Below are 16839 nucleotides of genomic sequence, written 5' to 3'. Positions count from 1 at the left end.
AAGACTCCTTAGAGGGTGAGCACACTGACTGGAAGGGCAAAGATCTGGATGTGGCTTGTCCATACAATCCACCTTTGACTGCCATGTGAGTGCTGTGAGTTGTGAAGTATGCAAGGGCTTCAGCTCCACAGTGAGCCCAGTCCGCTGCTGTTTCCTGGTCCCTTCATGGTTAGCTGTGGAGCACTGGATGTGACTTACTCTGTTGCAGCCAGCAGAGATTGCAGTGTGGAATGTTTTTTTTTTTTTTTTTAGTTTTAAATTTGATGCCAGTTATGCTGTCTGAAGTCGCTTGGGCGCCTGCGCAACCTGTTTCCCCACTCGTCTGTATTGTGCATGTACAAGCCATTTTCTCTCTCCTTTTGTGCTGACCAGCTGCTCCTCTACTCCCTTCCAGGATTTGCAGCACAGAGATCCTTGTGCATGCGTTAACCGTTTTCTTTTTCCTCACATGCTGACCAGCTGCTCCTCTGTTCCTTTTCAGGACTTGCAGCACAGCAATCTTTGTTCATGCTCCTCTGCCTTCAGTGATTGGTTACAGAAGTTTCATTCTTTCTGCTCTGCAGTAAAGGACATGAGTAGTCCTTGTGGGATATCCCTCACCACACACAGGAAATCATAGGCCTCAGACCAAAGGCACCACACGTGAACCCCTTCATCTTCTCCCCCAGAGTCTACCTCTGGCATTACTTAGACTGCCCTTGTGCTTCTGAATGAGTAAGATGAGGATGGCGCCGCATCTGGTTCTGAGGACTCACGCACAAGGAGGACCAGTCCGAAGACTTTTGTTCCAAACTCTAGACTACGGTTACTATCCTCAATAATGCAGTGCAAACATCCCTAAACCTAGAGCATCCTTTGCCAAGCTTACCAAAGATCATTAGGCTGGGATCCCTATAAAGGCCCTGGCCCGCAAAGTGACCTTCCCTGTTCATTGACATTTACAACCTGTATGTATGATGACTGACCTCACCTTGAAAAAATTTTCACAGAAATGTTTTTGTATCTTATAGTGGAGGAATTCATGAAGAAGTTGGCTGATCTGGTGTAGGCCCAGCCATTTCCTGCCCTAACAAAATCCTTACTGTCCCTGTTCTTTATTCAAGGACCGTATGGACAATATGTTTAGATTCCCTGTTCAAGGTAGTGTTCACTATGATGGGCCCTGCTGTGCAACCTGACACTCCAACCATGACTGCATGCCGAAGTATAGATGTCTGGTCCAATCTGGATCTATACTGACAAATCCTTCTGTACTCAAGCAATTTTAACTTTTCCCTTTCAATCTGTGCTATTATGTCAACTGGCTGGCAGATACTCTTCATGTACTCAGGATGGGTTTCCTTTCAGTTCATATGAGATTGATTCTTTGGCTCAAATGCTTATCTGTCCAGCTCCCATGCAAGAAGTTCATGGGAAATGCTTGTTTGGTGAATCCTTAGATATCTCTATCAAGGAAGTCATGGGGGGCAAAACTACCGTTATTTTTATTTTTTTGAAAACTATCAGATAATCACTGATCATGGATTGAAAGAGTTTTTCTTTCCTTTCAGGCCTCCAGAGCCAAGTCAAAGGTGGGAACCAAGTCCAAGAGCAAGCCCTCTTCAAATGAAGGGGAGCCTACACTTGTCTTGTCTGCCATCTGGTGCAAGGCTAGGAAGTGCCATGCCAGGAAGTACTCCATAGGACAAATCTTGGATTTTCTACAGTTGGGTCTGGATCCACGTTTGACCTTTTAATACCATCAAGGTTCAAATCCGCCCTTAGTGGCTTATTTGATTCAACTGGATTCTCACTTGTGAAGGCCTTCATACAGGGTGTTGCTCAAATTGTTCCTCCTGTGCATTCCCTGATGACTTCATAGAATCTCAGCATAGTCCTGTTGGTCCTCCAGAGACCACCCTTTGAGCCTATCAGGGATATTCCTCTACCTACCTTTTAGCTAACAAGATTTCCTTTCTCCTCACCCTTACTTTTGCACAGCGTATTTGAGTTGGCAACCATAAACTGTAAAGAACCATTACTTGTGTTACACAAAGATAAGGTTGTTTTGGGGCCTAAGGCCTCCATCCTTCCCAAGATGGGAGGGTCTTAAAGAAGCATTGCTAAATAAAACTAGAGTTTAACACAGATTTTAAAGAAAAATGAAACTCTTCCATTAAATTTGCTTTCATTCTAACTTATAGAAGAGCTTCATAAAGAAATATCTGTTGACAACATTAGCAATCTTCACATCAGGAATCCACCTTTCACAGTAGGAGCCTCCCTTTCACATCAGCATTCTATGTAACATCAAGAGCCCTCTTCACAGGACTCCCTCCATTCACATACCTTGTAGTGCTACATGAAATAAACAGAAACCAAGTCTCACCGTTCGGGAAATGAACTTATGATTATAACATGGAAAGATTAATTAGTTCTGAAATTTTCAGCCGATCTGGAAAGGTATGGCACTTTCACATGAGTATCAGAACCTTCTGATTGGCTGCAGTACCAGGGCATCTGATTGTTTACACTGCAGAACTGCAGAATCAGCTGCTGTTTATTTCATCTTGGACGTCCTTTCTCCAGGTATGCGCCGCTGTGCAGGTTAGCGAGCACTGGCGTGCCGTGTTGTGTTGTGGGACAGTGCTGAGTGGGATTACTGGATTTGTCGAAATCCAGGATGGTCCTGCAGAATCCGGGACTTTTGGGCAGTATGCAGGAATCCTATTACTGCTATTGCAGGTATTGTGTAAGGCTGTGAAAAGTACAGGCTTCTTAGAACACTCAGGATTGTCATAATTAATTATTGCTTCATATCTTCGCGCACGGAAGTTTCAGATATCACGCGCATCTTAACAGTTTAATGGTGTTAAATTTTTAAAGAACTTCCCTGCTTAGCTCCAACAAGTCATAAGCCATAAAACCAAAAAAGAGAAAATACACAAAAATAAACTTGCAATTAGAAGTCCTCATGACGCTACCAAGAGCACATGGACAAGACCTGTTATCTAAATTGAATTTCCTATTATAAAATGAACGTATGCATTAAATGCAGGCACCTGTCGAAGTTTACAAGAGTTTCCTGGGACATCCTGAGATGCTCGGAGTATAAGTAGTGTAATAGCCTGCAGTTTACAGCTCTCTGGGTTTTAGAGTCCCACTGTGCTCTTGAAGACATTAGAAGGTAGATCTCTTTACAGTGCGTGTTTTTTATTTTGAACTGTGATCACTGTATATCTTCTAAGTAACATATGCCTCCTGAATGTAAGTGCTGTATATCAATTGCATTGCATTTAAAACTCCCACAAATATAAACAGATACAGTCTGTGTAACCTAAGAACTGATAATGCCAAATTTAACAAAGCCCTGGCTCTCAGTTCTGTGATGTGCGTTACTGAGCTATTGTGTAGTAAGGGCTTATGTGACTGGTTAGGAGGCAGTAAATGCACACAGTTGAGCCACGGTTTTACTGCCCCTCAACTGCCCCCCCTTTAGTTGTAAAGGCAGTAGCTGGGGAGCCACTATGTTTTGCTTCAAGTAAATGGGGCCGTGCTGCAATCGCCCTGCAAAACAGATGGCTAAGCCGTGGTTCTACCACTCCCAACTGCCCACCTGAAACTAAACATTACAGCCTATCCGGGCTGTTCTCATGACTTTTTAAAGTGGATCTTCACTCTGGAAAAAAGCTTCTTTCCGCTCCATCCTTCCTCCCCTCAACTACACAAATATATTTTCTTTTCTTTTTTTCTTTTTTTTTACCTTTTTTTCATTGCAGTGCTTTCGGTCCTGCTCCCTCATGTTTGTCACTTGCCAAGGTGAATGACGAGCATTGTGCTCCTTGTGCCCCCTGGTATAGTCACTTCAAGTTTCTCAGTAGGCATAGTCTTTCATTCATAAAAGGAGGAGGGGGCATGCTTAGTGACACGTCACTGGAAGGCCCACCTGCTGAACCCGAAAGAGTATTCAGCTTCCCAATGATGTCACTCAAAAACATAGCGGTGTAGGACCCCAGTGGTGGCAGCAAAGAACAGGATCTCAACAGGACAATGCTGGATCCACTGGGTGGGAGAGTTTTTGAATTGCAGATAAAATACAACCCAGTAAGCAGGGGAAGAAAATGGGGGGGGGGTGTTAAGTTCCTCCTTAACTTGGGCTGCAGAGTTTGACGGTCCTGTAAAACCAGTTGAGATCAATATTGTGTGGTCGTGAGGCATTTCCTCACTGCCTTTCAAATACCCACTGAAAAACAATCTTAATGTAGATTGTTCAGAGGTCACCACAGGTGGGAGAGAGCCCTAAATCAGGGTGTCTGGAGTCAGAGAACCACTGAATTGCATGTTTTTGTACTCTTAGAACTAGGAGCCCAATAATTTGTTCATAATTATATATGGTTTGTTTTTGGTTTTTTTTTTAGTTTTTTGTAAAAAAAAAATGTTATGGTTTCATTTTGGTTAATGTACTCTGTTTTATTAGGTATAGTTTACAGAGTGCAGTAAGTGTGTCCAATCAGAAATCCTCTGTTACTGAAAGCTGAGGAGTGAGACTGAAGTTGGGCATATCATTTTCCTCCATGTAGCTTTCAGGTCTATTTGGCAATATGCACTGAACATCATAAAAACCTTCATTATCAATTCCCCCCAATAGATTTGCATGTTTTACAGTTGTTCATATGAACGGATATGTACTGTTACATTGGATAATCTGCCAGAGAATCTTTGATTTACTTGCTGTTTTCCTTAAAGCAGAGTTCCAGCCCCCGCCACCTCCCCAAAAAAAAAAGAAAATTAAAAAATTAAGTCAGCAACTACAAATACTGTGGCTGCTGACTTTTAATAGCAAGGCACCTACGTGTCCATGCATCCAGCGGTGTCCTCACCCCGAGCCTATTCAATCAGTAGCTGAGTGCTGGCACCGCCATCTTGACTTAGCGAAGCAGGCAGTGAAGCCTTGCGGCTTCACCCCTGATTCGTTACTGCACATGCTTGAAGTGCACTGCGCTTTGTGAATGGGCTGCAGTCCTCTGGGACTTTGGAAGTGTCCCAGAGGGCTGTGGGGGTGCTGAATATCCAGCTCAGTTTGCTGCGGCGAACTGAGCCAGAAGTGGGAGCAGTTACTCTGCTTTAAAGTAGAACTAAAGGCACTTTTTTTTTTTTAAGTTTTAGATGGGGAAAAGAAAAATTAGAACTCCTGCGGGAGTTTTATTTTGGGATCTGAGCTCCTGTTAGGGTGACTCACCCTCTCTATTTGTCCTTTTTACCATTATCACTGAAAATGAAAGTAAAGGAAAATCCCAAATTTTGGGTTGTCACCAAAACAGAAATAGATGGGAAATTTTCCAATATGTAAACTAGTCCTGGTGGCAACCTGGGATTTTCTTTTTTGGTTGTGGGACAGGAAGTGAAGGGAAACAGATGGCAACATAATCTTGGGTTATATTCCTCTCTTAGGGCTCGTTTACACTTGACTGATTTCTAACGCTTGCCAAACGCCCCTATAGCGTTTGACAGGTGTTAGGCGTTTGGGAAGCATTTTTAACGCTCCCCAAACGCCCTATGAGTGTTTTTGAGGTGTTTGATAGGCGTTGCCAAGTGTTAAAACCGCATCAAAAATGCCTACAATGAAGTTTAATAGTATTAACGCTCCGCAACTGCCTGGGAACTGCCTCACGAACGCCTGCCAGGCGTTTGAGGTGCGTCACGATAGACTTGAATCAGTGGCTTCAACTCCTCCTGACTCAACATGAGGCGTCAATTTTTCCGTGACGCTAACTCTTTAATGTGAACAGCACTGTGTGCTGCCATGTGTAGAATTTTCATAAGCGTTTGAGGAGTGTTAAAAACACTTCCCAAACGCCTGTCTAACGCCTGCTAATAAAGCTAGTGTGAACTTAGCCTTACTCTATACAAAAATAAAAGGAAACTTGGCTATAGTTCTACTTGACTTGTTCTGCTTTAAACTGGTAAAAGGTGAAATCTGATTGGATACCAAGAGTTAGTGGACTCAGCCTTGTTGCTTTCACTGCTTTATTTAATAAAAAATATATTTTCTGTATCCCACTACAAGGAAAGTATGCTTAAACTGGCATGGCTGTCTTTAACCAAAAGCATGTGTTTTTTTTTGTTTTTTGTTTTTTTGTTTTATGTTTTGTTTTTGTTTGCTGTTCTCTGACTGGCCAGCTCTCCACTGTAGCAAACACACTGATTTACAAAAGTGAAATGACTTGTTTCCATTATAAACTCCCAACAAAAAGATATTACTCTGCTACAGGATGGAATAGCTGACCACTCATTACAGCTGCTTGCCCATCAAACTTTTATTTATTTGTGCCTGCATCTTTTTTTCCAGGGCATGCTCTTAAACCTCAGGTGGCCTCACTTTTTACTTCATTTTTGGATGGCTTAAAAAAATTCTACATCACAAAGGTATGAAATTTGGATTCTACATCAAAATTACTCACAGTATTAAGTGTTATTAAAATGTGCAATTTGTGGCAGATGTATGTATTCTGTACATTGTTTATGTACTCCGATACAGAAATGGTAGTAACCAACTCTAGATATTCTAAAGCATTCCCTGTCTTGCAGTCTGTAGATACCTAGCTGTTGATTAACTACAAGTTCAAGGATGTTGGACTTGCATCATATCTGATTTGTGTTTAATTACCAACCCAGAGGGTTACCCCAGCTGGTGGACAGAGCTGGGATCTCACTACCGGATTTCTGGGCACTTGTGGAGCCATTGGTAATTCTACCTGGAGGGATCTGCTGTACGGTTAAAGTGGAACTAAAAGGGAAGTTCTGCTTTAAGACCACCCCCCCATCAGTTTCGAGACAATTCTTTTTGGGGTGGGATGGGAGGAAGCATGTACCTACTTTTGACAGGTACCCACTTCCATTGAAAGTTCTCCCCCCGTCCGCTACAGGACTATTCTAACAGTGCAGCTTGTGCATGTGCCATGGGAAGTCGGCTGTGTAGCCACAAAGAGTCACAACCAGCTTCCCACACTAAGCATGTGGATGCTGGGGACCTGAAGACTGGCAAAGAACCAGCCTGCCTTAGGACAGTGCTGGATCCTTAGACATGTAAGTGTCTCTTTATTAAGAGTGGCAGAAGCCTTGTGGAGCCATTGGTAATTCTACCTGGTGGGATCTGCTGTAAGGTTAAAGTGGAACTAAAAGGGAAGTTCTGCTTTAAGACCACCCCCCCTTGTTTTTTTTTGTTTTTTTCTGCTTGATTTTTTTCATGACTTTTAATTTACACTAGTGTACTTTTTATACTTTATCATATGCTTCCTATGTGACACTGTGGCAGAAACCTTTCTGGTCACTTGACCACCAAAACTATGTGAGGTTTTTAAGACCTTCCATTCCCAATCTTTTGGGAAGGCTTTCCATATGGTTTTGGAATGTGCCTATGGAAGTTTGTGCCTATTTAGCCAAATGAGCACATCTGAGGTCACTTACTGATTTTGGAGTATAAGACCTTGCTTGTAGTTGGCATTCTAATTAATCTCAAATGTGTTAAACAGAGCTAAAGTTTGGGCCCCAACAAGCCACCTGTGTTTTCCATACCAAATTCATCAAGCAATGTCTTTTAGGAGATGCCTTTGTACACAAGGGCACAGTCCTGCTGGAGCAGAAAAGGTCCAAACTGCTGCCTTGACATTTGTCTACTTTTGGCCATATAGTGTATGACAAAGCTCTTAGTACTGTATATAGGCAATAATTAAATGCTTGTATGCTCCCTGTAACAAAATATGTCTTAAGCTAGCAGTGCAAATAGAAGCAATAATCTCAGATAATCGTGCAGTCCTATGTTGGTCTCATTATCGGTTTCTTCTGCAAGAAGTCACTTCTGCTTGTTCTAAAGCTTGATGTTAATCACAGTAGCAACAATCCTTGGTTTTATGGGCTAAACTAAAAAACAGCACCGCTCTAGGCCTTTGTTCACACTAGTTGTATAAGAAAGCAATCACATGTTCAAGCCATCTTACCATTCTCAGACATTTGTCAGCAGCAGTTGAACAGCCATCATTTGGGTTGATTTACTAAATCTGGTGCAGCTGTGCATGGTAGCCAATCAACTTCTAACATCAGCTTGTTTAATTTAGCTTTGAGAATACATCCTGGAAGATGATTGGTTTCTGTGCAGAGCTGCACCAAATTTTTGCACACTCCTGTTTTAGTAAATCACCCCCATTGTATTCCAATACAGAGGGAAGGAGCATTGAAACTCTGCCAGTATTAACATTGGACAGGGTAATGGGGTGTTGACCAGTGTCTAGGGATACATTATATATGTTATCCAGCAGATTTAGGTGACTGTCATCCCGTATGTATGGGCTTCTATGGCAATGAAGCAATGAGGTAGATGTTAACATTGTACTGAGACGTAACATTTATTTATGATTCGTTTATCACAGGTACTTATATAGTGCCAATTTACTCAGCGCTTTACACATGTATATTGTACATTCACATCATTCCCTGCCCTCAAAGAGCTTATAATCTAAGGTCCCTAGCTCATATTCATATATACACATACTAGGGCTAATTTAGACAGTAGCCAATTAACCTACCAAAAAGTAAAAAACGAGTAACTCTGCTGCACAGGAGTAAAGTAGTGTAAGGGTGAAAAGGATAAAAATGATAAAATTTATAAAGTAAAAAGTAAAAGATGATAATGGCAATATTGGCATACAAGTGCTTAAAACTGGGTATGTAAATGCATTGGTGTACAAAGTCCTTATAAGAGTCTCTCAGGCAATTTGCCTGGAATCTTTTTAGCACAAAAAGACAGCAGCCATCCTCAGAGCAAGCCAGCTCTGTATGCAGGGACAGAAGAAAAGAGACAGGAGGCGCCCGTCTGAGTGTAGTAATAACACTGTATTTAATAGCAAAGGATTAAAAACACTCACAAAGGAAGTAATAAAACAAGCCCATCCGTGTATATGAGAGATGACCGTTCCTCAAAACATCCTGCAGGCGCCACCAGTGGTTGGTGCAATAGCAGCTGGGCTAATGAAGATGGTGAGAGACACTGTAGTGGTCAATCCTACCGAATGGTGGTGTTGTAGAGTCGATCCAGCTGCGTTTGTGCAGGAAGGAGCCTAGTAACCACAGTAGCATGGAACACACTGGCAGGATGTGACATCACAGGAAGAGGGTCAGTGGGGAGGAAGAGCACAGACGTGGGAAAGTCAGGCTACGCGCTCGGAGCCTCTAGCTCCTTCTAGAGGCTCCTAGCATGTCTAGAAGCTCCTGTCTGTTTTCTTCATTAACCTACCAGCATGTCTTTAGAGTGTAGGAGGAAACTGGAGTGTACCCAGAGGAAACCCACCCAGGCACAGGGAGAACATGCAAACTCCACGCAGGTAGTGTCATGATTTCACGTTCTTTTTTTACAGGTTAAGGGCTTTGATCCGAATCGCCTCTGTGTAGCGACTTTGTTGTTTGAGGGTGATCGTGAGAAAGTTCTGCAGCACGAGAAGCAAGTGTATGACATTGCTGCAAAGTTTGGGTATGTAGGACTTTGATTTTGATGGTTCTATAACTGAGTCAACACTTAATGTTAATGATGAGGACACATTGGGATTTATAACTGGTTGTGCACCTCTTACCGTTGCCTGTTGTTGGCAGAGTATCTATATTTTGTTTCTCAAGTGAAGGAGGTGAGTGAAAGCACAAACTAAACTAGGTGCTACAGACAACACATAATCTTCTCATTTGTTTGTCAGTTTTCAGAGAGTTGCCTTGTAAAGGTACCTTCACACTGGCAGTTTACAAGACATATAAAATAACACCCCAAATACAATGGTAATTCATTTTTATTTAAATTCTTAATTATTAAACAATCATTTACCTGAGTTTATTCAAGTATTGCTTTCATTTTTAATGTACATTTAATGAGAGAGGAATGTTTTTCAACTTTTATAAATTCATTTAATATGTGCTTCCAAAAGTACTCATTGATTACTCACTTGCCCTTGCTTTCCTATGGTCGCTATGTGCACAACAGTAAGTGTAGCCTTCACCTCCCACATATTTATGCCCAGGCCTGTAGATAGCAGCAAGACACACCCAAGGTTTTCACTGTGGGAAGTCTAATGTCCACAACTAGACAATAGAGATAGTATATGAGGTCTCTGGATGTCGCTGCAGTAACAGATCATCAGGGTTAAGCTATGTGCTACCAGCTTTTGCTATTTATGTTCATAACATTGGAAGCTTGTGGATCAATATCATGGTCTGACCTGAAGCTTTAGGTGCAATTTTAGGCAGCTCTGATGGGATTACTCTTGGCACGTCCTTGCATGATTTGTAGCCTTCCACCATAGAGCTTACACCCTAGTAGTAGAAGGCAAACTTGGGGTCTCTTTACTAGATGGATTCTCTTAAATCTATCTTAGTTTTCAAGACCCACTGGGGACAGGTTTTGCACACAGAACCGATAGACTTAAAGAATAGTTTTCTATTGCTATCTGGTAGCCAGTGGTGGTAGCCTGGACTCACAGGATGGGCTGACCACCCACTTTCTCTTGCAAAATGCCAGCACTGTGAGCAGAGTGTCAACACAGCTTTCCCAAACAGGATGGGAATTCTTGTGTTTTTAATGTGAGAAATTCTATCCAGCTTGGAGGTTCAATTATCTGCCAGATAAGCTGGTAGATGTTCTGTTAACTTTGTTTTCTTTGGTCTTCCTTCATGATCACTTCCTGCTTCCTTCAGCCACCATTCTACCTTATGGGTCCAAGTCCTGGGCCCTCTTCATCCTTGCTTTCTACCTGAAGGTGAGGAGGGTCCAGAACAGTCAGTCTCAGGTTAGAATTCATTGCATATCTTCATTTTATACACCCCAATGTGAAGAATTTATCAGTATCCTACCCCACACAAGTATGGGACATTTGAGGAATGAAAGGAAGGGAAATTATATTTTTCACTTTTCCTCTGTATTTGCAGGTAGGTGGATATTAATTGTCAGGTTTGCATGTTAAATGGAAACCTGATGATTTTTACTGGAGTTTTTTCTGTGCATATGTGTAATATATGAATGTGTGTATGTACAGTGTATCTGGTTATACTTTGGCTAGAAACAAAATATTCATTTGCATACATTTGCAAATACATGTTGCTATACTGCCACATTGTCACCTCTGCTAAGTGTGGTCCTTAAAGTGATATTAAAGGCATTTTTAAAAAAAAATAATCATGTCTCTTACCTGCTCTGTGCAGTGGTTTTGCGTGGATCAGCATCAATCCTCCTCTTCTTAGGTCCCCTGCTGGTGCTCCTGGTCCCTTCCTCCTGCCTAGTGCCCCCATAGCAAGCAGCTTGCTGTGGTGGCACCAGAGTAGACTCGCTCCTGAGCCACTGATCTGAGTATCCATTCACACACACAGTGTGGCTCGGCCCGACTCTTGCTCTCATTGGCTCACTGTCTGTGATTGACAGTAACTGGAGCCAATGGCTCCTGTTGCTGTCTCAGCCAATGAGGAGGGAGAGTCCTGGAAGAGCTGCTGATTTTGTGCAAATCACTGGATCCTGAGGGGACTCAGGTAAGTATTAGGGGCCTGGGGGGGGGGGGGCAGGGAGAACTTCACACAGAACATTTTTTACCTTCATGCATAGAATGCGTGAAGGTAAAAAAGAAGCCTTGAGCCTTTACAACCACTTTAATTGAGAACTATCAGAGTTTCTCACTTATGGATAGCCTTTTGTAGGCTATCCATAAGTGAGATACACTCTATAGCATTGCACAGAGAGCAGGCTTGCCTGGGGGCAGCCCTTTCCTCCTTTAAGGTACAGCAATACACCGTAAGACAAAACATTGCATTTATAAAGCAGAGGCTTATAGCTTGTGTATACAGTATATATCCCTTCAAAAGGCTATCCATTTTACAGTCTTAGATAATGAAGGCTGTATACAGTATATTCACATTTAAAGATTCATATACAGAGAGATTTCTGGCCTAATCATCCATTGGTATTACATGCATTCATTGCTCTACTTAACTGTATTCTCCAGTGGTAAAGAAGAATGCGCATACAATATTATACATGGAGCTCCTACTGAGCATCTTAATGACTGTGGCTTCTGAGCAGCAGCATGGTTTGTACTAAGCACCTCAAATCTGCGAATATGCATATTGCACCCTATTAAGCCTATCCATGCTCAGGGCATGATTTTTAGCCTATGCTTTGAAAATGTATTAAACGAACATTCATTTGTCCTGTGTCAGATACTGTGTTACAAGGGTGAGTGCTTTCACTCTCTTGTCGCTCCGGTATATTAGTCTAAATGACATCGTCGCTTCATTAATCAACACCATGAGATCAGAGGTAAAGTGTTCAAGGGAGACATTGCTGTGGGGCAAATCGTTTCATTGGTCTATCATGACCTTGCTGCCTCTTCTGCCTGTGAGAGGATCTCTCCCAATATCTTAAATATAGCTTTCTTTCCCTGCGGAGAGTACAGCTGAGGCTGACAATGAGCACTCTCTGCAATGCCTAATGAATATTAATTGGCGGGAGCTGAGCATGTTCAGAAAGTATAGTCCCTGATCAGAAAGGTTATTGTTATCACAAGTATGCATAGAATATTTTCTGCTGACACCTCTACTTCCGTGCTACTCTTATCTTTTTATTTTTGTTTCCTTTAATCTCTGCAAAACTCTCACATTTTGTGTTTTTGTAAAGCTTTTGCCTTTTTTGTGATTTTGCGATTTCTTTTCTCATTTGGCTGATTTTTCCCCACTTCTCTTTAGAGCTGGTCATTTTTTTCAGGGCTGTTGCCTATATTGTGCTCTCTTGCCCATTTTTTCTTGTGCCCCTTGTTGCCTCTACCTTACCCTACATTACTTACTTGCACTCTTTAAAGTTTGTTTATGAATTGTGTACTAGTCATGAACTAGGAATCAGAACTGGAAACTAGGCAAGAAGTTTTCTTGTTGGCACACTTTTTTATACAAAAGCCCCTTCACCTCCCCTCTCATGTTTTTAAACAGAATGTACTTTTATTTTCAGTATAATTTGTCAGGTAAATAAAAGTTGATTTATTTTTTATTCACTGACAAAGTTGTAGTGTGCAGATGTTTTATTAAACCATTTTTTTGAACTCTATACTTTTCCATCTTTCTCTTCCTATTTTCACGGTGATGGTTTCGCAGCGAGTCCTGTATTGATTTTATCTTTGTAGATAAAGACCAGGGAAAGTTAATATTTAATCCTTTTTGTGTAGCAGCTCCAGCTTAGACTCCTGCATTTCTCTTAAAAAGGAAACTAAGTAATCAAGAAGATTTGATAAATAGTCAATAGCCCACCCCCTGTCACTAATTGTTTTGTGCCGCTACAAAGGGACAGAAAACATTTCACTCCAGTAACAGGGTGAGTAATGATGGGGAGTTTTCTGTCCGTCTCCTTTGATGGATTACATGGCTGATCGATGAAAAGCATGGCAAATAAAATGGCATTTGCTCAGCCTGCCCCCCCAGTTTCCCATTGAGTATCCAAATTTGACATACCCTCTGTCCAGGCCTTAGTGGTGTGGCAGCCCAGTTCTACGTTTAATTTCACTTTCTTGCACCGGTCCATCATTAGCACATTGGAGGGAAGAGAGATTTGATGGATCTACGTTCGGTGACACCGATACACAGTTCCTCTCATCTTTCATGTGGTGCTGCTTGTACATCATGAAATCATTTTGTGTCACAAAGGGTGAAAGACTGCTCTGCGGGTAGGCAGTTATCCAGAAGATCAATCATGAACAGGCCACACTCATTTCCAGAGTAATTAAGATAATTATCTGTGTTTTTAATACATATATATTTATTTCACATGAGCAGACAACATTCTTGACCAGCTATGTTCTCCGAGGTGATCATAATTACTTTCTGGTTGTCATGGGATACCGTTCTCTAAATTTTATGTGGTTAAATGTGGGTTTTTTTTGTTTGTTTTTTTTTTTAGTTAAATGCAGAGTTGAGCATTGAAGAACATAGTAAATAGTAAGATACGTTTAATGTACACATCTGTATTATGTACTTATTCATATAAATTTCATGTATGCTAGTTCCAACATACACAGAGGGGTTTTTATTGTTGTGGAAGTCATAATATGCTTTATTTGATAACAATGTAATGTTTAACGAGCTTTGGTAACCTTTAACAACCAGTATTCATTTTTCATCAGTTTAGAGTTGTTGGAGTAATAAAGGATACACTTTGGTTATATTACTCTTTAATCACTAAATAAGTGCTCCGCTCTTTATTTGCTGTCAGCATTCTGTGGTTCTAGATTTTAAATAGATGGCTGAAGGAATTTAAATCTGTGGCTATACGCAACTACATGGTATTGAGAACGCACTACCCCATTAGTTCATTATTGTCTCATTCTGTGGGGATACCTCAGGACTACATATTTAAAGATATGGAGATGTTTCATGAATTTTAGATCTGCTTATGTGATAACTGGTCAAATTCATATATGGTTGAGTCAGTGACAGTGCTTCTGTAACGTGGAGAAGACAACCAACTTTAAAAGGAGCAATTACAGTAGGTAGGATATTATTTTGGTTATTGTCTCAATTCAGAAGTTCTATACTTTAGAAAGGATATATTAACTTTATCTCCAGTGCCAGTTAAAACCCAATCCCTTCTATCGATGGAGCTAACACTGGTCAAACTCCATAACACCCTGAACATTTTGATGCCATATGGGAACCTTGGAGTCTAATTAAACCAGAACTTATGGTGATACCCTGAGTAACTGTACTGGCACTGGTGTCTCTAGCAAATGAAAATATATACCCACTGCCTTTGTTCTTTATACTTAGTTTTTTCCACCTTCTGTCCTTTCCTGGATTCTACCTAAACCTTACCTCTCTCACAATTAAAAAGAAAAGCCAAGCTTTTCTGCAAAATGTATCCCCTTTTTATCACTGCTGTGGGCTTAGAGATTTTGGTGTCTGTGCTGTCATGATGTACCAAATGAACATAGTACAAGCAACTCTTCCAAAGTTAACCAACTAAATTGCTAAGATAATCAGTGATGATCAGTCTAAAAATCTAATGGTAAGTGTATTGTGACACTGAGAGACAGAATAGCAACACATAGGTAGTTGCACTCACATGTAAACCATGAAAGTATCGCCTCTAAGTAAACGGAGCATCAAAGGAAGGATCGTTTCCACTCCAGATGATGACCTCAGCAGCGGCATCCAAGGGCTATGACAAGGAACAGAGGGGTATCCGTACTGTCGATGGATGGACACCAACTTCCTGGATCGCCGTGGACTGTGGGACCGGAAGTGATGTCAAATATAGTGTATGTATATATATATATGTGTGTGTGTGTGTGTGTGTGTGTGTGTGTGTGTGTGTATATATATCTATATATAGATATATATAGAGAGAGAGAGAGAAATTAATAGCTGCAGGAACTCAACCACAAGAACCACACACACACACCTCTTCATCCACAGCTGCTTACCTCTGCAACCCCCATCTGCATCTCACTCTCAGCCCTTTTTCAGCCCCTCTCTTCATAAAAGCTCTGCCATCTTTCTGTAGCACTCGCCTAGTTAGCTAATGGGAGCTAAAAATATAATTGTTAGAGAGGAGGGCTGAGTAGCAGCCTGGGTGTAATATTCAGAAGGGTTAGGGAGCCCACTCAGCAGCAGGAGTAGGGAGGAGATGGACGAGGGAAGTTGAGGTACAGGATCCTGGGAGGGAGCCCAGGCTGGAAGGATAATGGAAAGGAGGAAAGCTGTGGACTTCACTGGCCCCTTGAGAGAGAACCACCTGGCAGCAGGGAAGGAGCAGCCCAGTTTAAAGGCCTGGTAGCAGCCATGAATCCAACAGCAGCACAGGAGAAGGACTCAGTGAGTGCACCTACATCCCCTGGGCCAGAAAGGGAGAGAACATTTGGGTGAGAAACCGAATTCGCTCTACAGCTGGGACTATTGCCCTTCTAGTAGCAACTGGAATCCTTGTCCAGGGATTTCTCCATACAGCCAGATTAAGGAGGATCTAGGGTTGGAGAGGTACATTGGGAAATGCTGGCTAGCTCACCAGAAGAGGATTTTTATGCATAGGACTTGTAATATAGTTTCAGGAAGTTTGTCCTCAGTTGCCATTCCCTTGGGCATCCCATATACCCTTTACCTTATTCAAGTTCTAAACCCCTTCAAAACAAAGCTCAAGGACTGTTTTCTGTCTCCTGGTACAAGTCTGAATGGGAAAATGCATGTTGTCTGGTTGTGCAGGACTATAGGGGACCCAAATCTTCAGTGACCCATAAGAGGGTAGTGCTACATTTTCTTTTGTTGCTGTATTAAGCTGAAGTACCCAGCCAATTCTAGTAACACCCCACAAACTGTAGGTGGTTCTGCCTCTCTCTTGCAGGGTGATCATCCAGCAGGAGTATCTGCATCTGGGTACCAGGGAAAATGGAGATCACAGAGGGTCAGCCTACCACGCAATGCCCCTCTCCTGCCCATGACCACACTGCACCCCAGGCACCTGCATCTCCTTTGTCCCCATTCTGCATTCAGTGAAATCTGATCAGGAAATCATATCTGTGGGAGCTGTTGGGAGACAAGCTGTCACTTGTACAGTGAGGAAAATAATTATTTATTTGATCCCCTGCAGATTTTGTAAGTTTGCCCACAATACAAATCACAATACAATGTGAAAAATCACAATACAAATGTTATGAATTGAGTTGCTGTTCAGTGAGTAAAATAAGTATTTGAACCCCAAGCAAAATATGACCAGTACTTAGTGGAGAAACCCTAGTTGGCAAGCACAGAGGTAAGACGTTTCTTGTAGTTGGTTACCAGGTTTACAAACATCCCGGGAGG

The 16839-nt window shown here is 41.8% G+C and overlaps 1 protein-coding gene across 1 annotated transcript in view; it reads left to right on the top strand.

Moving 5' to 3' along the window:
* Window positions 1–16839, top strand: part of AGPS (alkylglycerone phosphate synthase) — a 282972-nt gene that overhangs the window by 187324 nt on the left and 78809 nt on the right. The window contains exons 13-14 of the mRNA XM_089690442.1: window positions 6329–6405; window positions 9390–9502. Of these exons, the coding sequence (XP_089546568.1) occupies window positions 6329–6405; window positions 9390–9502 (190 nt within the window). The remainder of the gene's footprint in view (window positions 1–6328; window positions 6406–9389; window positions 9503–16839) is intronic.

The sequence above is a fragment of the Staurois parvus genome, unplaced genomic scaffold, assembly GCF_062004578.1.
Source record: "Staurois parvus isolate SC_StPar_1 unplaced genomic scaffold, SC_StPar_1.0 ptg000530l, whole genome shotgun sequence".
In the NCBI taxonomy this organism is placed as follows: Eukaryota; Metazoa; Chordata; class Amphibia; order Anura; family Ranidae; genus Staurois; species Staurois parvus.
Note: the sequence above shows the minus strand (reverse complement) of the source record. Positions and strands in the feature narration are given on the sequence as shown.